The sequence below is a fragment of the Panthera pardus genome, unplaced genomic scaffold (assembly GCF_024362965.1).
Source record: "Panthera pardus isolate Hobbes unplaced genomic scaffold, ASM2436296v1 HiC_scaffold_13, whole genome shotgun sequence".
Taxonomy (NCBI): domain Eukaryota; kingdom Metazoa; phylum Chordata; class Mammalia; order Carnivora; family Felidae; genus Panthera; species Panthera pardus.
This window is the reverse complement of record NW_026526688.1, coordinates 44,696,643-44,716,131: the sequence shown is the minus strand read 5'-3', so window position 1 is coordinate 44,716,131 and position 19,489 is coordinate 44,696,643. Positions and strand designations below refer to the sequence as shown.

General features: G+C 45.9%; 2 protein-coding genes across 4 annotated transcripts in view; one reads left to right on the top strand and one right to left on the bottom strand.

The window, feature by feature from the left end:
* The window catches only part of ASH2L (ASH2 like, histone lysine methyltransferase complex subunit), a 31,805-nt gene extending 24,677 nt beyond the window's left edge, over positions 1 to 7,128 (top strand). For all 3 annotated transcript variants that reach the window (XM_019440775.2, XM_019440776.2, XM_019440779.2), the window contains 4 exons: positions 3,990 to 4,082; positions 5,372 to 5,470; positions 6,240 to 6,299; positions 6,394 to 7,128. In XM_019440775.2, the coding sequence (XP_019296320.1) occupies positions 3,990 to 4,082; positions 5,372 to 5,470; positions 6,240 to 6,299; positions 6,394 to 6,501 (360 nt within the window). In that variant the 3' untranslated portion in view covers positions 6,502 to 7,128. The remainder of the gene's footprint in view (positions 1 to 3,989; positions 4,083 to 5,371; positions 5,471 to 6,239; positions 6,300 to 6,393) is intronic.
* A 2,763-nt stretch (positions 7,129 to 9,891) lies between these two features.
* Positions 9,892 to 15,050, bottom strand: STAR (steroidogenic acute regulatory protein). The gene is made up of 7 exons (XM_019440783.2): positions 14,822 to 15,050; positions 13,344 to 13,457; positions 12,888 to 13,015; positions 12,091 to 12,249; positions 11,771 to 11,955; positions 11,108 to 11,201; positions 9,892 to 10,613 (listed from the first exon to the last, which is right to left on the bottom strand). Exons 1-7 carry the CDS (start codon positions 14,883 to 14,885, stop codon positions 10,500 to 10,502), a joined length of 858 nt encoding a protein of 285 aa, XP_019296328.1. The 5' UTR covers positions 14,886 to 15,050; the 3' UTR covers positions 9,892 to 10,499.
* Between the last annotated feature and the right edge of the window lie 4,439 nt (positions 15,051 to 19,489).

The window sequence follows — 19,489 nt, the reverse complement described above, 5'->3', positions numbered from 1 at the left end:
AAGTACAAGATACATATCATTAGCTATAGTTCAACCTTTATTTATTTTTTTATTTTGATACAAAATTTACATAAAATGAAATGTATAAGTTTTAAATGTATATTCACTGAGTTTTGAGTTTGGCCCAAACCCCTAAGGAGACACTAGAATCTTATCACCCCAAGAAGTTCCCTCATGCTCTTTCCCAGTCAGTCCCAACTGCCATCCCTACAGAGCCAACCATTCTTGAAATGTTTTTCCCTATCATAATTCTATTCCATTAGTTTTGTTTGTTCTTAGACTTATTTTATAAATGGAACCATGCAGTACATAATCTTTTGGGTTTTGGGATTTTTTGTGATTGTTGTTTTAAATGTTTATTTTGTGAGAGAGAGCATGTGAGGAAGGGGCATTATCTATTTTCCCATTTTTTCTAGGTTTATTGATTATAGTTGACATATAATTATCCATTTTCCTATTTTTAGAAAATTTTTAAATTCCATTATAATTAGCACACAGTGTTACATTTGTTTTAAGTGTGTAATATAGTAATTAAAAAATTCCATACAGGGGAGCCTGGGTGGCTCAGTCAGTTAAGTGTCCGACTTCGGCTCAGGTCATGATCTCGTGGCTCATGGGTTTGAGCCCCACATCAGGCTCTGCACTGACCCTGCGGAGCCTGCCTGGGATTCTCTCTTTCTCCCTCTCTCTCTGCCCCTCCCTAGTTTGCCCACACTTTTTCTGTCTCAAAATAAATAAATAAACTTAAAAAAAAAAAAAGAAAGAAAAATTCAATATATTATTTAGTGCTCATCATGATAAGTATACTCTTAATCCCCTTCACATGTTCCTTTTGTTTTTTTATTTTTTGTTTTCCCCCTTCACATATTTCACACATTCCTCCCCCACCCCCACCTCTGGTAACCACCAGTTCTCTAGAGTTAAGAGTCTTTTTTTGTGTTTGTCTCTTTTCTTCTTTGTTCATTTGTTTTGTCTTAGATTCCACATATGAGTGAAATCATACGGTATTTGTCTTTCTCTGACTGATTACTTTCACTTAGCATTATAGCCTCTAGATCCATCCATGTTGTTGCAAATGGCAGGATTTTATTTTTTATGACTAATATTCCATTGTATGTATATACCATATCTCCTTTATCCATTCATCTATAGATGGATACTTGGGTTACTTCCATAATTTGGCTATTGTAAATAATGCTTCACTAAATATAAGTGTTCATGTATCTTTTGAAAATATCCAGTAATGGGATTACTGGATTGTATGGTTCCATTTTCCTATTGATGGACACTTGGACTGTTTCAAGTTTGGGGCTATTATGAATTAAGTTGCGATGTACATTCTTGTACAAATGTCTTTGTAAACATGTTTTCATTTCTTTGGGTCAAAGGGTAGTTATAGATTTAGTTTTAGAAGAAATTGACAGACTTTTCATTCCCACCTGTGATGTAAGGTCATTTTAGTTGCTTCACATCCTTGTCACCATTTGTTGTTTGCCAACTTAATTGTAGCCATTTTGATGGGTGCCTAGTATAGTGTCCCATTATGGTTTAAATTAGCGTTTCTTTGATGACTAATGCTGGTGAGCAGGTTGTCATGTGCTACTAGCCATTCATCTATTTTCTTTTGTAAAGTTTCTTTTCAAATATTTTGCCTTTTTAAAAAGAATCAGGTTGTTTATCTTTTTTTATAGAGTTGTGGAGTTTTTTTAAATATATTCTGGATTACGGTCCTTGGTTAAAAATTATTTTTGGGGGCTCCTGGGTGGCTCAGTCAGTTGAGCATCCAACGTCAGCTCAGGTCATGATCTCATGGTTCCTGAGTTTGAACCCCATATCCAGCTCGCTGCTGTCAGCACAGAGCCCACTTCAGATCAATCCTCTGTCCCCTTCTCCCTCTGCCCCTCCCCTGCTCACTCTCTCTCAAGAATGAATACACATTACAAAAAATGACTTTTTAAAAAATTTTTTTCTCCTAGTCTGTGACTTGTTTATTCGTTTTCTTAATGGTGTCTTCTGATGAACTGACATTTTTAATTTTTATGAAATCTGTCAAATTTTTTTTATAGTTCTATTGCTTTCTATAAGTTAACAATTCTTTGCCTACTCCCCACTCATGAAGATAGTCCATGCTTTCCTTTGAAAACATGGTTTTAGCTTTTACATTTAGATCTTTGATTCACCACGAATTACTTTTTGTATATGGTGTAAAGTAGAGATGAAGCTTAATTTTTTTTCCACATGGATGGGTGTGGTTTTTTTAAAATTTTTTTTAAATTTTCTTATTTATTTTTGAGAGAGAGCAAACAGAGGAGGGACAGAGAGAGAGACACAAACTGAAGCAGGCTCCAGGCTCTGAGCTGTCCACACAGAGGCTGATGTGGGGCTCAAACCCACATCATGAGTTCATGAGAACCATGAGATCATGACCTGAGCCAAAGTTGGACGCCCAACCGACTGAGCCACCCAGGTGCCTCATATGGGCATCAGTTTTTGAAAATTTTTTCTCTCAATTCTTTGGTGCCCTTTGTGAAAATCAGATGACTTTTTGGGGTCTTGCTTTGCCCTTTTTTTTTTTTTAATTTTTTAATGTTTGTTTATTTTTGAGACAGAGACAGAGATCAGAGTGTGAGTGGGGGGTGGGGGGGGGGCAGAGAGAGAGGGAGGGCAGAATCTGAAGCAGGCTCCAGGCTCTGAGCTGTCAGCACAGAGCCTGATGTGGGGCTCAAACCCATGAACTGTGAGATCATCACTTGAGCCAAAGTCAGTCACTTAACCAACTGAGCCACCCAGGTGCCCTGAATCAGATGGTTTTATAAGTAGAATGCAGACGTTTAGCTTTTGGGCTCTCTAGTCCATTGATCTATTTGTTGATCTTTATGCCAGTACCACACTGTCTTAATTATTGTAGTTTTAGAGTCAGTCTTTAAATTGGGTAGTATCAGTCCTTTTTGCTTCTTTGTGTTTTTGTCTGATGTGGGGTTTTTTGTTTGATTTTAATTTTGAAGATAATAATATATGCCTAGACATTCTGGAAGGATACAAGGCCACTGGAGCAGAGATCCCTTTTGGCAAAGAGAAACTAAGTGTTGAGGGACATGGGGAGAGGTAGAGAAATTTCATGTTCTTGTATATCTCTTGAATTTTTTTTTTACTATGCTTAATATATGTATGTGCTAGAGATTAAAATTTTTAAAAGTTAATGTCATATATTTCCCTGGGAGTGAATAGTTAGGCTCTTGGGAACCAGCAAGGAGGGGGTGACCCAGAGGCCCACCTATAGGAGAAACAGGTAGGGAACTAGGAGGGAAGGAATTGGCCCTAAAAAAAATGTTTTTATAGAATAAGAGATTTTAGGCCCAGTAAGGTTGTCATTTCTTTCACTGAGATTACCGAGGGGGAAAAAAACTGAATTATTTTTAACTTAATGGGTATTTTTGTTGTGATGAAAGTATATATATATGTGTATGTATTTCCTCACAAATCTTAGAAAATGTCTTTTTTTGAAAGTGTTTAGCAAGTATGTGCCATCTGGTATTTTTTAAGAAGCACATAGTTGTTTAAAATCTAGCAAAGCTTTGGGGCGCCTGGGTGGCGCAGTCGGTTAAGCGTCCGACTTCAGACAGGTCACGATCTCGCGGTCTGTGAGTTCGAGCCCCGCGTCGGGCTCTGGGCTGATGGCTCGGAGCCTGGAGCCTGGAGCCTGTTTCCGATTCTGTGTCTCCCTCTCTCTCTGCCCCTCCCCCGTTCATGCTCTGTCTCTCTCTGTCCCAAAAATAAATAAAAAACGTTGGAAAAAAAAAAAAAAATTAAAATCTAGCAAAGCTAACCCTGCATAGATTTTTAATTTCTGTTGCAAAACACAAGGACTCAGTGCTACTTGTCTGAAATTGCCTTTTTTTTTTTTTTTTTTTTTTTTTTAAATTTCATGATGATGTAGCTGATGCTTCAATGTTCCCTTTTTTCCCTTTCCTTCTTTCTTGGTTTTCAAGGCTTTGATAAAGTTCAAGAGCTATTTGTATTTTGAGGAAAAAGACTTTGTGGATAAAGCAGAGAAGAGCCTAAAGCAGACCCCCCATAGTGAGGTGAGTCGGTGAGTCATGATCATAAAAATGTCAGAACTAGAAAACTTTGAAGATTGGGACCAGGCTCCTAATTATAAAAGTGAGGAAAGTGAGGCCCAAAGAGGACTGAAGGGGTATGTGCTATGAGAGCTCGCCAGCCACAGAGCAAGCTCCCTCTCCTGCCTGCTGTGATTGTGGGACCAGATCGTTCTTCCTGTGTCACCATCCCACTTTCAGAGAGATGATTGGTGTTCTTCTAGGGACAGTCTCCAGTGCAAAGGGTAAAAGCAGCAGCCTAATAAGGAAATCCATATGCGATTGAGGAAGCAAGGCAGAGATATTTCTTCTGCTCAGGAAGTATCAAGTACAGAGGGAGGAACACTGAATAGAAGAGGAGGGGACCTTGCTCTGTGACCCAGAGGCAGCAGGAGCTGTAATGGCTTAGTTAGTTCCTCTAGAACTTTCTCTACTTCCCCTTTCCAAGGTTGTTGGCCAAAGTCGTACCATAAATACAGTCTGGCCCAAAATAGAAGGGGTGGAAGAAAATTTTGAGCTGGAAACACTGTTCCCTAAAAATGCTGTGATCGCTGTCTAGGACAGTAATAGAAGCTAATGTAGGAGAAAATAAAGTAGGCTTCCAGTTGTTTTTAGGGGAGAAAATAGTAAAGGGAAACAGTTAATGGACCTAGGATGATACAGCCAGAAAATCCAGCCCAGGAGAAGACAGCTCTTGCTGGGAAGAACAGGCAGAGAAAGTTACTTGAGAAAAGGGGGTCTTTTCTGAAGTCCATATGTAGTGATTAAGAGAGGATATTCAGAGTAATTTCCAGACAGAAAGGACAAAGAAAATGAGGATTCAGAAACTTAGAGGATCTGAAGAGATTTTCAAAGTAGAAATGCAGAAGTGAGAATCTGATGCAAGGGAAGGGATCAAATAAATAAGCTTAAGTAGGTACGGTTCTGAGGAATCGGCAGAAGACCAGTTTGTTTTTTATACAGATAGTATAACGAATAATAGAAAGAATGCTTTGGTACAGGTAATGTAGGAATTCCGAAGCAAATAAACCTAAAGACCACCATTTACATGGTGCATATAAATATGCTCTGAAAAAGCTGAAGATCAGCTAGATTGGTGCATGTAAATACACCCTAAAAATGTAAGAAGACGTTATTACACCAGCTGTATGCTCTTCTGAGAAGACATCATTACCAGCGTGGTGGCAGTGCTTGTAAAGGGTTCTCCAAGGGAGTTCTTCAGTTTGCTTGTTCTGTTGTTAAATTCTGAAGTAAAACCGTCGTTTTTGTTTCAGATAATATTTTATAAAAACGGTGTCAATCAAGGTGTGGCCTACAAAGATATTTTTGAAGGGGTTTACTTTCCGGCCATCTCACTGTATAAGAGTTGCACGGTATGTATCGTCTGTTCGTCCTGTGAACAGAACTTGAGGGAAATAGGTGAATGGTTGTGATGGATGACCATTGATGTGAATTCTAGAAAGAAATCTGAGTAGCCTAAGAGTGAGATGGGAATGCGTTCCTGTTGTTACTGTTTGTTCCAAAAACAGTTGGGTGTCTTAGGAAGTATTTGCTTGGATAGTTAAAAGATTGTGCAACTAGTGTGCTCCATACTTTGACTTTGAATGTGCTGTACGGTAAATGTCATTGTTCAATGTAAAGGATGTGAAGTATATGCAGAAGTATATGCATGCAGAAGTCAGCTTGGTGTTATATGTCATGATAACCCACCATCATTGGTTAGTAAGTGTTGCTTATACCAATCTTTTTTTTTAACACGATAAGTATTATGAAGGGTACTATGAAGGGGACTATCATCAGATCCTATTGTGGGGATTTTTTGTTGTCTGTTTTAAGTGATTTGAAAAGGTAATACCTGGAAATTTACATATACTTTTAGTCTGTCAGTAACCACCACTGGAGTAAGATAAGGAAATCTTCAGGTAATAAACAGAAATCAACAAAAGTCTATTTTATTTACCTAATTTTTGATGGACATTAGGGTGTTGACCACTTTTAGCACTGGTAATCTATATCATTAGTTCCACTTATACCCTGAATATCATAGCTACATTTAAAAATAAAAAGTTTCCAGGTCACATTAAGCTTTTTTTCACTATTTTCCTCTGTTTTCTCCTGTCTGCTTGAATTGATCTATCCCAGGTTTCCATTAACTTTGGACCGTGCTTCAAGTATCCTCCAAAGGATCTCACTTACCGCCCTGTGAGTAACATTCACAGTGCATCCTCAGTATCTCTGCTCCTTCTTGCCATAGTTATTCTGATCACCTCCTTTCTGTTTCTTGTTCCTCCCACAGATGAGTGACATGGGCTGGGGCGCTGTGGTAGAACATACTCTGGCTGATGTCTTATATCATGTGGAAACAGAAGTGGATGGGAGGCGGAGTCCTCCATGGGAACCGTGACCAGGTCCCTCTTTCTTTGCAGACATGGACTTGCTGGGGAATAAATTGGGGAGGGAGGCCTGTTTTTGTTTTTTGAACTGTTGCAAACATTCTCCCAAAGATACCGCAGGACACAGCCTGTGCTGTTAGCAAATTAAAAGTGTGGGTGAGACTGGGAGACTCCCTGCTTTTCAACACTCTCCCCACTTCTGGTGACTGCTTCTATTTTGTGTGCCATATGCCAACAGCTGCTGACCCCAGGATCCTTTGCGCCCCCTGTGAAACTGGTGCTGTACCACGTATCCCTCCGACCAGGACTAGTTACCTTATTGTATTTTCTAAGGAGTGAATAATCTCGTCTAAGGCACTGACTTATTTAAAGACCTCTCCTTTTGTGGCATTGACTCCATCCCATCGATTTCCAAGGAAGTAGTAGGCCTGTTTCTGAGAACAGCTGAAATCAGTGGCTGTACATTCCAGATCTAAAAGGTCTTTCCTTTTGGTATGGGTTTTTATTCCTTTTGAAATATTTTTGAACACTGGGGTCTCTGAAACTACTAGGTCTCTAGAACTGTAATTGTAAAAAGAACTTGCTTGCAGCTTTAACAATTAGAAACTCTTCCCAAATAAAACCTGTCTTCAAGTGTGTGTGGCACTCTGCTTCCCTTTCGGGGTGGGTTCCTCTTGGTGACGGGGGTAGCGATGTGGGCAGTGAGGAAGGGAGCCAGCACAGTGGGAGGGAGGCGGGTTTCTGACTCTATCCCAACCCCTCTTCTCCTGCTTCCATCCTCTCTAGCCAGCTCAGCCACCCTTTTTCTCCAGTGGAAGTCACCTCAAAGAGATGAACAAGAGTTTAAAAGGGTTAATGGTGTCCCTCCAGCATTTCCCTTTGAACGTGTATGCTAATGTGTGCACGTTGTTTTCTTGCCTTACTTACCTTCCTTCCAAATACGTGACGATTCAGAATACTAAAAACTGGAATGTAAGAACGAGCCTTCCCTTGAGCTCCCTTAGGGCTTCCCTGTCCCCCTTTTTAATACGTCAGTGACAACGCAGCCTCCCAGGAATTTCCCAAATTTCATGTGACTATAGGTACCTTAACTTGGTAGCTTTGACTAATAGATTTGTCTCCTAATGAACCATCCAGGCTATTTTGGCCATTCCACATCTCTTAACAGGAAACCTAACAGAATCAGTGTGATTGTAGGCTGAAGGCTCAGCCTGTCACCGCTGGACACCCATTCATTCGTGGCCGGTCTTAGAGGGCAGACTTGGTCATAAAGCTGGACCATCAGAGTTTGAAGAACTCTAAGAGAATGAGGGTAGTGTTCTGTAGAAGAAGCTGGAGGTAAATTCTTTGTAACATAAATTACCACGTATTTTATTACTTGTACACCCACTCTCCATTTGATAAAATTTCTGTACATTGGATCTTCATAAATCAGGTTACAGAAATTATGATGTTGCCTATTTATATTTCATATTCAAAAGTGTGTGTGTGTGTGTGTGTGTGTGTGTGTGTGTGTGTGTGTGTGTGTTTTGAGAAGGTTCATTTGAAGGACTCACAGAATACCCACTCTCCATGGAGTCCTCTATAAAATGGTGTCAGTGAGCATATCATCACTGACCACTTACTTTATTCCAACATAAAATTAAACAAGTGGGGAAGTGGCTCCCAGTCCCCTCAAAGACACAGTTGCACGGTTTGGAGAAGGCAAATTTTAACTGAGCTCCAAACGGTGGTGTGCAGCAAGAAAGCCCATTTCCTTGCTTCCAGCCTGCTCTTTTTTGAAATCAGTGTGTATCACTTTACACATCTTTAGATGGTCATTTTCCCTTACTTAGCTGGGGGTGGAGGATAGTCTGTTCTAGAAATACTTTCTACAGCTCTGAGGCTCCCTGGTAAATAATAATTTGGTCTGTGCTAAAAAATAGACTACTCTATGAGATAAGAATAAATAAGAAGAAACACTTCTACCAGATATAAAATTTCAGTACCTCCATAAATATGAGCATTCCCATGACTGCTAACCTGTTTAGTTAACAAGCCGGGGCTCTGTTTCTGGACGGTTTAAATCATCAGTGCTGTTATAACTAGAATGGAAAAGTTTCAAGTGGTAATGGCTGGCTTTTCATCCTACTCGCACTTCTTAGCAAAGTAATCCCACCCCAATCTATATTTTGAAAGCATAAATTCTCTGAATCTTGAAAGGGGAATTTGCTCTCACCATATTCCCTCTTTTGGCCTTCTCTCAAAATAGTAAAACAGTGACCTGTTAAAAGCCGTGAAATTGGCAGCCCTGAGCCAAGCTGGAAGCAGATGTAATTGAGTGAACTGAAGATTCAGTTTCCAAGGCACATGGGTGGCTCGGTAGGTAAAGTGTCCAACTTCAGTTCAGGTCATGATCTTGCAGTTTGTGAGTTCGAGGCCAGTGTCAGGCTCTGCCCTGACAGTGTGGAACCGGCTTGGGAGTCTCCCTCTCTCTCTCTGCCCCTGTCTCTCTCTCTCTCTCTCTCTCTCTCTCTCTCTCTCTCTCTCTCAGAATAAATAAGTAAACCTTACAGATTCAGTTCCCTTGTTAGGTGTCAACATTCACAGAAGGGAAAATAATAAAATTTGTTTTTGTTTATCTTAGTAATATCATTAATTTTCTTCATTTGGTACCATCCTATCTTTTAATTACATAAATAAAAATCCTCAGTCATCACCTTCATCTTGCAATGCCTATCAGCTACCAGTTCTAGAGTTCTTTTAAGAATTGATTTAGGCTTGGAGCACCTGGGTGGTTCTGTCGGTAAGCATCCGACTATTGATTCCAGCTCAGGTCATGATCTTGGGGTTCGTGAGTTTGAGCCCTACATCAGGCTCTGCGCTGAGCCTGCTTGGGATTCTCTGCCACTCCTGCTCTCTCTCTCTAAATAAACTTTAAAAAATGGAATTAGGCTTGTGCTTATTGTGGAAATTAAGTACTTATGAAAGATTCTGGCAGCAGATTCTAAATAATTGAGTGACCTACGTCCCCAGTAGTTTTTCCTTTTAATGAGCTCGGGGATCTAGTTTAATTAAAATCTTTGTCCAGGACTCCTTTAGCATGAAGTTGCTATTTACTAGAATGATTTTTTTTTTTTAAGAGTAGAATTTTTAAACAGGTACAGACTGAAGTTTGCGTCTTAGTTACAACTCTTTTTTTTAAATTTTTTTTTTCAACGTTTTTTATTTATTTTTGGGACAGAGAGAGACAGAGCATGAACGGGGGAGGGGCAGAGAGAGAGGGAGACACAGAATCGGAAACAGGCTCCAGGCTCCGAGCCATCAGCCCAGAGCCTGACGCGGGGCTCGAACTCACAGACCGCGAGATCGTGACCTGGCTGAAGTCGGACGCTTAACCGACTGCGCCACCCAGGCGCCCCAGTTACAACTCTTTATTCTGACTGGTGCCCATGGAAGAAATAGGGTAACTAGTTTAATTAGTTGCGTATCTTTTTCAATCAAGAAAACTTAGACTACATTTCTAGAACGCATCTGCTGTGGGGAGTTACTTGGTCTTTGGTGCAACTCTCTACCTGTTTGGTAGAGGAGCAGAGGGTTGCTGGAGTCCCTTTTGTAAGACCCCCCACACACTGCCTGCGGGGAATGGAGCTCTTGAGCCCCTAAAGTATGAGGTCCCAGTCCTTGTACTTACACCCTCTGCACCCTGTGTCAGCTAGTAGCATTTTATAAAGATGTTTTTAAATAGATGTGTAAGGGCCCAGAAGGAAGTTTTACAAATATTTTGGAGCCCTTAACCTTCATTTCAGAGCTAATCATTGAATAGAGTTAGAAATCTCTCTCTTAAAAGCTCTGTCCCCGTTTTCTTGGTCCTAAAATTTTGCCAGTCCCAGCATCCTAAATATACTCCAGCCCATTCCACAGTCCCCGGATGAAGAGCTTAAACAGACTTGCAGGCTTCTAGCAGGGATCTCTCTGAAGGGCATGCGAGCCAGTGCGCTAGAAACAGTTGGAAGCAGCAGGCTGGTCCTTAACACCTGGCGTCAGGAGCGGGGCTGGACTCCAGGTGCTTGCGCAGGTGGTTGGCAAAGTCCACCTGGGTCTGTGATAAGACCTGGTTGATGATCGTCTTTGGAAGCCATCCCTAGAGTAGAAGATAGAAGAATTTGGCCACCTTGTGGGTGATGTTCCCCTGTAGACACCTCTGTACCCTGTCACAAACATGGATTGCTTGGGGCTTGGTCTTCCAGCTCTGTTTATAGGTGTGACCTTGGAGTTGACCCAGGAGGACTGCCCTACTGCCCTGCTGTGTCATGACCATGTAAGAACAGTCAATTGTGTCAAGACAAAGGTCAATTGTGTGACCCTGAGCTAGCAACCATATCTTTGGGGGCCTAAGTTTCCTTCTTTCCAAACGGGCAACTACAGAGTTGAAATTTGATATGAAGTAAAAGGGAGCTATTGTAGTCTGTGGAGATGATGGAATAGCAGGCCAATACTCAAGCCTCGTCCTTCTCCCAACAGTCTGTCTCTCAAAATGGAGGAGGGTTTTTCCTGTTCTTGCAGGATCACGTGGGAGGGTAAGAGTCAGTTTTTCTCCCCACCCCCTACCCACTAGCCACCTCTTGTGCCCCTCACCTTGAGGTCAATACTGAGCAGCCACGTGAGTTTGGTCTTCGAGGGACTTCCAGCCAGGGGACGGAGCACCATGCAAGTGGGACCATGCTCTCCTCTGGCAAATGGAGAGCAGTCCAGTCAGGAGGACAAGGCAGAATGCTCTTTTTATGCTGACCAGTTATACGAGCCACACTTCTCTGGTACCTTGTCTTTTCTAAGTCTCAGAACTATTTTGTCAAGGGTGATAAACTTAACAGTTGGCCTGGTTACCAGCTCACCGGAACACATGCTGGTTGGGGCTGGAGCCTGAAGGCCCCATGTGGTCCCTGTGAGTTGCCGGATGCCAGGGAAAGGGTCCCGGGTGATGGGTGCGGCCCCTCACAAACAGCAGCTGTGTTCTAAGCAGTATGGCTTGCACTTCAGTCGCCAGGATGGCCAGACCTGAGCGTACCAGCTAAACCTCAGCCCTACCTCATGTTTTAGAAAGTTATTAAGGTTCTTAAACTTTCTAGGAAGGTTGGTTAGGGCCGAACTTGTCTTCCTCCATATTCCTGTGCAAAAGACAGTTGAAGGTAGGGACCAAGGACTGGTTTCTTGGAGCCGAGGATTCATCACACCCTTGCCGGGCACGTGCCCACAAGCCTGCGTGAGGGAAGAGAGGTTTTGGGCGACTGCCAGTATTACCTGATGATGCCTTTCTGCTCGGGCATCTCACCGAAACATGTGGCCGTGCCAGCCAGCACGCAGGTGGAGCCTCGGCGCTTAGTGCAGCGCACACTCACGAAGTCCCGGGGCCCCACGAGGTTTCCTGCTGATTCTGCAGCCAACTCGTGGGTGATGACTGTATCTTTTCCAATCTTCTGCAGGACCTACCGGGCCATGGGGAGCCAGATCATTAGCCAGTGCTGGGGCTAAGGCACCACCCACAGCTTGCAACCTTTTTGGCACACCTTTCAGACTGGGCTCCCATGGGTTCCTGCCACCCACACCTGGACTCTCCTCACCTTAATCTCCTTGACGTTCGGGTTCCACTCTCCCATCGCTTCCATGTGCTCCACAAGCTCTTCATAAAGCCTCTCCATGGGCTGGTCCACCACCACCTCCAACCGGAACACCTTGCCCATATCTGGGACCACTTTACTCAGTACTGTGTCCCCATTTGCCTGTCAGGGAGAAAAAAAGGAGCTTCAGGATAAAGTTTACAGAAAAATATTCCTAGGCAGGAATATGACAAGGACAGGCAAGGCAGGAAGGGGAACAGCACAAAGAACTCTAAGCATGAGGAAGCCTAAAATTACTTCTTCTAAGACAGTTGGTCATCTTTCCCGCCATGAGCCTCATACATCTGCTGAAACCTTGAGCAGTGACCTGCCTGCTTCTGGACCCTTTTTTCTTGGTGGTAAATGTGGGTAGGTCCAACTGAAAAGGTCCCCCTACCTGACCTCAGAAGCTCAAATTTCCTGAGCAAAACAAAACTGGAAGCGGGAAAGTCTGGTCTACAACCAGCTCATTACGTACACACAGTATTGGGTGGGATCTTAAGGATGTTTTCAGTCCTCATTTTACACCAGAAAGATGTAGAGACCCTTAGGGCACTGCTGGGCCTCGATCCCGGATTTCCTGACTCCCAAACTAGTGTCTGCTAACTCAGAACTTGGGAGAAGGAGAGGGTTTACTTGAACTCTGGACACTAGGCAGCATGTAAGTTAAAACCACTTGCTGCGTGAGGCGGGAATTGTGAGAATGGCCTTGAGGATGGCAATGGAACAGTGAGGCACGGGGGTTCCAGGCCCACCCTCACCTGCTGGTTCTCCTTCTTCCAGCCCTCCCGGCTGCTGAGGATGCCCAGGGCCTTCTGCATGGCCTCCTCTCCCTGCTGGATATAGGCCAGCTCCTGGTCACTGTAGAGAGTGTCTTCCAGCTGAGAACCTGGATACACAGCCCAGGAGAGACCGAGCTTGCTTCCATTTCCTTAGCCTATCCCCCGCCCCCACCTGCCACCCGTGCTTCCATCCTTTGAGTCTGGATCTGCTCTTTCCTCTGAAGAGCCAAGGCCAAAGTCATAGGGTCCGGCCTGCAGGTGAAGTTAGACACACAGCTACAGCCGACAGGGGGTCTGCAGAGCCTTGCACCCCAGTCCCACCCCCTCAAAGTGAAAAAGGCTAGCTGAGGGCTAGTTAGGGGGAGGTGGGTCGTGCACAGAGCAATGTACACAAGCTCCTGCCACTGGCACAAGCCCAGAAGCGTCAGCACTCACCAAGCAGAGAACTCCGACGCCGAGCCTGGTTAATCCATGCACCTGGGGTCGGGCCCCCTAGTGCCCTCCGGTTCAGCTCCTGGCCGATGGCCAGCACGGCTTGGTGCCTCAGCCCTGCAGAGAGGAGAGAATATTGTTGCGTAGAACAGAGGAATCCCCTTAGAGCGAGATGGTTCCACCCCTTCGTTTTGCCACAGAGGAGGAAACGCATGGAGGGAGAGGTAACTTGCACAGGAACACAGATCCCTGGTGGGGTCTGAATGAGAGCCAGGCCACCTCCACCCAGTGCTGTCACTCTGTGCCAGGCTGCCTTTGGGCCCAGAGTCGGTCTTCCATCTGGGCTGGCCAGGCCTGGTGCTGCCTGGAGGCAGGGGCTGCACCAGAACCTGCTGCAGTTTCCTTCTTGAAAGGGAAAGAAGCTCTGTTCAAACAAGCAGAAAAATCCTGGCTGTGGAAGGAGAATTCAAGACCCCCAGCCCTTGAGGTCTGTGTAGCTGTCAGCAGCTGGGGTCCTTCGCATGAGTAACTGCTCTGCGTGCCACTGGGGTCTGAGCAAGGGATCTTGTTGATCTGGTGGAACAGCCCTACTGCTGGGCCGGGTCTTCTAAGCACGGCTTCCTTCTAAACAGAACCCAGGGGCGCCTGGGTGGGTGGTTCAGTCCAGTTTGGGTTTTGGCTCAGGTCATGATCTCACAGTTTGTGAGTTTAAGCCCTGCATTGGGATCCACGCTGACGGTGCAGGGCCTGCTTGGGATTCATTCTCTCTCTCTCTCTCTCTCTCTCTCTCTCTCTCTCTCTCTCTCTCTGCCTCTCCACTGCTTGCGTGTTCTCTCTCTCTCTCTCTCAAAATAAACTTAAAAAAATAAAATAAACGGAAGCCTGTTCAACCCAGGGTAATTGGAAAGGACTTTAGATTGGTTTGTGTACCCCTCAGTGACTGCAGGGGACTGACTAGGATGGCCCTGGGTCCTGATTAGCTCTACCAAACCAGACTTCGGTACCTGGTTCTGCTTCCTCCTTGTAGGATGGGAACACGACTTCCTGCTGCACCCACTTCCTCTCTCTGCCTTGCTCTTCGGGGCCTTCCCCACTTTCTTTTTTTTCTCCTCTCTTCCCTGCCCATGATGTTTCAGGCCTGCCAACACTGCTCGCTGGCGTCAAGGCTCACTCCCACCTCTGCCACTGTGGCTGTGGCTCTCTTGGTACCCTTAGTGCCAATCCAGGCAAAGTTCAAGAAAGATTGGTGCCCCAGAGAGGACAGCACAAGTGACAGAATCCAGAAGAGACGGAAGCGTCTTCGTATCCAGGCCAACCATTCAGGTGGGAAAAGGGAGGTCCCAGAAGGTGAGAGATTCGCTCACATTCACCCAACAAGAGGCGCAAGTGAGATGAGCGTGGAGTGGCCACCACCACCCCCCCCACACTGTCCCAGTAACCACATGGCCTCCACGCGGCCAGCCCCTCGCCCCAGAACTCACCCTTCATGTTGCGAACGTGTCTATAGGAGCTACCAGCGCACAGCTTGAACGTCGCTAGGAGCATTGTTTCCAGGCAGCGGGGGACAGGCAGGGTAGCGGTGCTGCTGCCACTGCTGTTGTGGCCTCTGCTCTCGAGGGTGGCTTCTTCCCTCCTTCCCCAGCCGTCAAGGTCTGCCTCTGGGTCCTGCGGCTGTGGCTGCGCCCAGCTGCATGTCCCGTGTCTTAAATGCCCCCCAGCTGAAGGCTGTACTTCATCATCAGGAGATAAAAAAGCCATCACTCGCTATGCAAAGGAAAGGGTCAAGGGCAGAGGGATTGCCTCACGCCATGGCTTTGGCCATTTGCGGGGAGTGGGGAGGGGGAGGCGGGTGCACAGAAAGGAGCAGGGAGGTTGGTGCCAGACTCCAGCGGATGGAGCGGGGAGAAAAAGCAGCAGCTGAGGTCAAGGCGGTTTAGAAGAAAGCGTACACCATCCAACTGTGGTTTTCAAAGAGCATGTGAAATGCAGATTTCCGGCCCTTGGCCTCAGAAACTCTAGATCTAACCCGGTCTAGAATTGAGGCTAGAATGCCCGGGTTGCCGCGCAGGTATCCTGTGAACTGCATGCTACTCTTTGAGAACCCCTGCCCTGGTCTGGGACGAAGTCTTTTCCCTTTAAGGTTGAACTTGAGGTTGCTTTCAAGCCAGATTCACCTGGCCAGAGTATTGGGGGCGAGAGAAGCACACTGGCTTGGCCTCTGGCCCAGGGCCTTCTGTGTGAGAGAGTTCTGTGTCCTAGCACTGCTGTCCGGAGGCAGGGAAGGCCTGAAAAGTGGGGAGCAGTGGCGGTCCCCACTGGCTCTTGCTGGGTTCCTCACTACAGAAAGATGAAGGGGACAGTACCTGTTCAAGTTGGCCCAGTACCCGGAGCCCCTACAGAACAGGGTCCCACACCTGCCCTGTCAACTCCTCATGGAGAGTGGGAAGGGTCCAGTAATCCAGAGGCCCTTGTCCTGGGCTCCTCTCCGAGCGGTGGCTGCCTGGAGGCCCATTTCTCGAGGCCCACTGTGGGCCCTCTTCCCCTGGGAAACCTTCCTTGACCACCTCAACCTTCTGGAATGGTTTGTTCCTCTGAAGCACACCCTTGGGGCTGTCACTACCCCAAGAGGGCTCATCATCTCAGGTCCCCTTTTGTATAACAGTTGGTATGTGTTGGCTTGTCTCTTCTGTGGGCCTGTTTCTCCTTGAGGCATGTCCCCTTCCCCGCATCCCCCCCCCGCCCCCACACTCAGCTCGAGGCGGGGCACAGAGCAGGCTGGTGCTTCTCTGTTGGGCGAACAGTTGCAGGGCCGCAGGGGGGGTGGGGTGGGGGCGTAGCTATGTCTTTGGCTTAGGAAACGTGCCTGTAGGCTTCGTTTCCAGCCCCTGTGGAGTCCTGGGGAAGACAACACCAAAGGGATGGGCCTTGGCCTCTGGTTCATCTCTGGCCTGGGTGAGGGGTTGAGGGGGACTTAACCTTTCACAGGCTGGAAAGAGGAGGTGCAGAGGGCATGCGGTAGAAGTCGGACACCAGGTACCCAGGCTTCTCCTCTCTGCCTGTACACGTGAGCCCTCATGCACATGTGTACCTCAGTGGAGGTGGTGGGGAGTGGGGAGGGGCTTATTATGGACGGGCGGTGCAGAAAATGTTCAAGGCCCTGCTGTTGCCATCCTGTGGAGAGTTATAGCCACTGTGAGAGGGTGCAGCTGGGGGTGGGGGGGAGACTTCGGGACTGAGGCACACAGCTGTTGCTGATGTCAGAAGCTGCCACTGACTCAGGGAGGGGTGCTGGTGGCCTCCCCCAAGGCCAAGGCCCTTTATCCTCCCTCATCCTTTCCAGGACGAATGACTAGTTAACTCTCACTGTCCCTCTGAGCAGTAAGGTGGGGGGACAGGTCTGGAATTACCTCTGGCTCTAGGAGTTGTCTGTGTCTGGCTTTGCTATTTGAGGAGGGCAGAGCCCCCAAGGAAGGAGACCAGGTGGACACAGCAGGCCAGGGAGAGAGGCAGGGCCTGGAGAAGAGAGGACTCTGTTCATTCCTTCAATGCCCCCTTGCTGAGAGTCCACTGTGCAGCCGGTGGTCAGGTGGGGAGCCTGGGGGCTGCAGTGGGGAAAGCACAGGTGTCCTACTCTCGGTCCCAGGCCCGCCTCTCGCTTCGTGATTGCGAGCCACTCACTACTTCCATCCGGACTCGCTGATCTGTGAAATGGGGATATGTTTCTTTTTCTCTTCCTGGGTGTGACCCAGCTGAAATCAGGTGATACGTCAGGAGGCCACAGAGTAAGTCCAGACTTCTTAGCCCAATCTCTGGGCCCTCCAGCTTCGCACCCTGGCTGTCTTCTCCGGCAGGGCTCAGCAAGTTCCTCAGGGGCCTGCCCTGTGCACACCTTCATGGCCGGGTAGCTCACAGCATCACCTCCCCTCAAAGATCCCCCTTGGGCCCCACTCACTCTGCTCTTTAACTAGAATTCAATACTTTTTCCTTTGGGCCCTCTTGGTAAACGTGTAGCACAGTATCAGTAAGACCATTCTCCCCCACATACACCTTTTTAAAGTTATTTGAGTACTTTTCGCTTCACAGCAAAATTGAGAGGAAGGTACAGAGATTTTTCATGTACCCCCTGTCCCCACACGTGCAGGCCCCCCCTTTTTACATGTCTGTAAGCTCCATAAGGACCTGTAAACTCTAGGAGAATTTGGCTCTTTTGCAGGTTCTTGAATCCCCAGCACTTAGCACAGTACTAGATAATGACGAGATCTTGAATCAATGTTTAATGAATGATTAGAAAGCATAGAGTCTGGTACTTTGTAAATTCTCAATAAATACTGATTTTCTTCTACTTCTTAAGGGTGATCAGCCTGGAAGTGAGGACAAACCCCAGGCTGCTTATAGGGTAAATGCTTATTCAGTATTGAAAAAATGTGGTGTTTTCCTCCATAGGCGCCACTGTGAGAGGGAAGCAGAAAGTTAATGCAAACTTGACTTGTTGGACTTGAGGTAATTATGGGTATAGTCAGTACTTAATTCCTTAATTCAAGTCGGTCACTGGTATTTCACAAGGTATCCTTATTTGATTCTTGTTTTTAAATGAAAGAGGAATCAATTTTCTTTTTTAAAAAAATATTTATTTATTTTTGAGAGACAGAGAGAGAGACAGAGTACGAGTAGGGGAGGGGCAGAGAGAAGAGGGAGACACAGAATCCAAAGCAGGCTCCAGGCTCTGAGCTGTCAGCACAGGGCCTGATGCGGGGCTTGAACTCACAAACTGAGAGATCATGACTTGAGCCGAAGTCAGACTTTTCACTGACTGAGCCACCCAGGTGCCTCACAAGGTATCCTTATGTGTACAAAGGAGACTGCTAAGTATCAGTTCATCGAGGGTATGGCATCTATCCCAAGAATCCAGCACATATCAGGTATTGAGCGGATTATAGTAGCTGACGCTGAGCACTCTTTCTGTTCCAGGCACTGTTCTAAGCTCTTTACCCATATTAACTTACTTTATTCTTACAACCACCACCCAAGAGGTTGTTACTATAGTCATACCTATTTTCCAGATGAGGAAATCGAGGCACTGAGGTAAGCAGCTTGACCAAACTTAGACAGCTATGAAGATGCCGGTATGCAAAACCAGACAATCTAGTCTGTGCTTTGTTATACAGCTTAACCTTTTTTTTTTTTTTTAAGCTTATTTATTTATTTTGAGAGAGGGAGAGGGAGCACAGGCAGGGGAGGGGCAGAGAGAGAGAGAGAATCCCAAGGAGTCTTGCTTTTGTCTGTCAGCGCAGAGTCTTCGATCCCATGAATCGTGAGATCATGACCTGAGCCGAAACCAAGAGTCAGATGCTCAACCAACTGAGCCACCCAGGCACCCCTACAGCTTAACCTTTTAAAATCTCAAGTTTCTCTCTGAAAACCAGGGCCAACTATTAAGTTCTATTTGGTCCCTTGTTTCCCTTTCACTCTCCATCTCCCCTACAGGTGAGCCAGACTTTAGGTCACCTTGCCCAGGGATTTGGGCACAGAAAACAAAGCTTTCTGCCTTTTGGAATAGCTTAATCCAGAAGAGCAAACTGAAGGTGGGTGGGATAAATTTAACCTTCCAGATTTTTTTTACCTGTACACTATTTTAAGAAAATTTTGAATGAGTTGCCAACATAACTATAGCAACAACAGATAGACCAGTGGCTGGCTGCCAGGGGCTGGAAAGGAGGGAGCAGTTAAATTCAAAGGGCCAGGAGTATTGGGTACATAACTATATGCGGTTGTTAAAACTCCTAGGACTGTGTACATTGAAAGAGGGGATTTTACTGTATGTAAACGATACAGCAAAAAATCTGGTCTTAGAGATAAATCCCCAGGCCATCTGGATATCTGACCTTGAAATACACTCAGCACTGAACCCTCGCTCTTCTTTCTGTCCTTGCTAGGGGCTAGCTGGCTGCCCAGAGTAGCCACAGTTGAGGCCATTTTCTACCCCTGGGTTTAGCCAAGTGACAGCAACCGCTATTGAGTGGCTGGAATTAGGGGGAAAATTTTTTTCTTTTAAAAAGGGGAATGGGTACAAAAAGGGGAAAAAGAGGCAAAGTGGTGAAGAGAGATAGGAGAAAATAAAAGAAGAACTTGATTTTATTTTCTACTTCCAG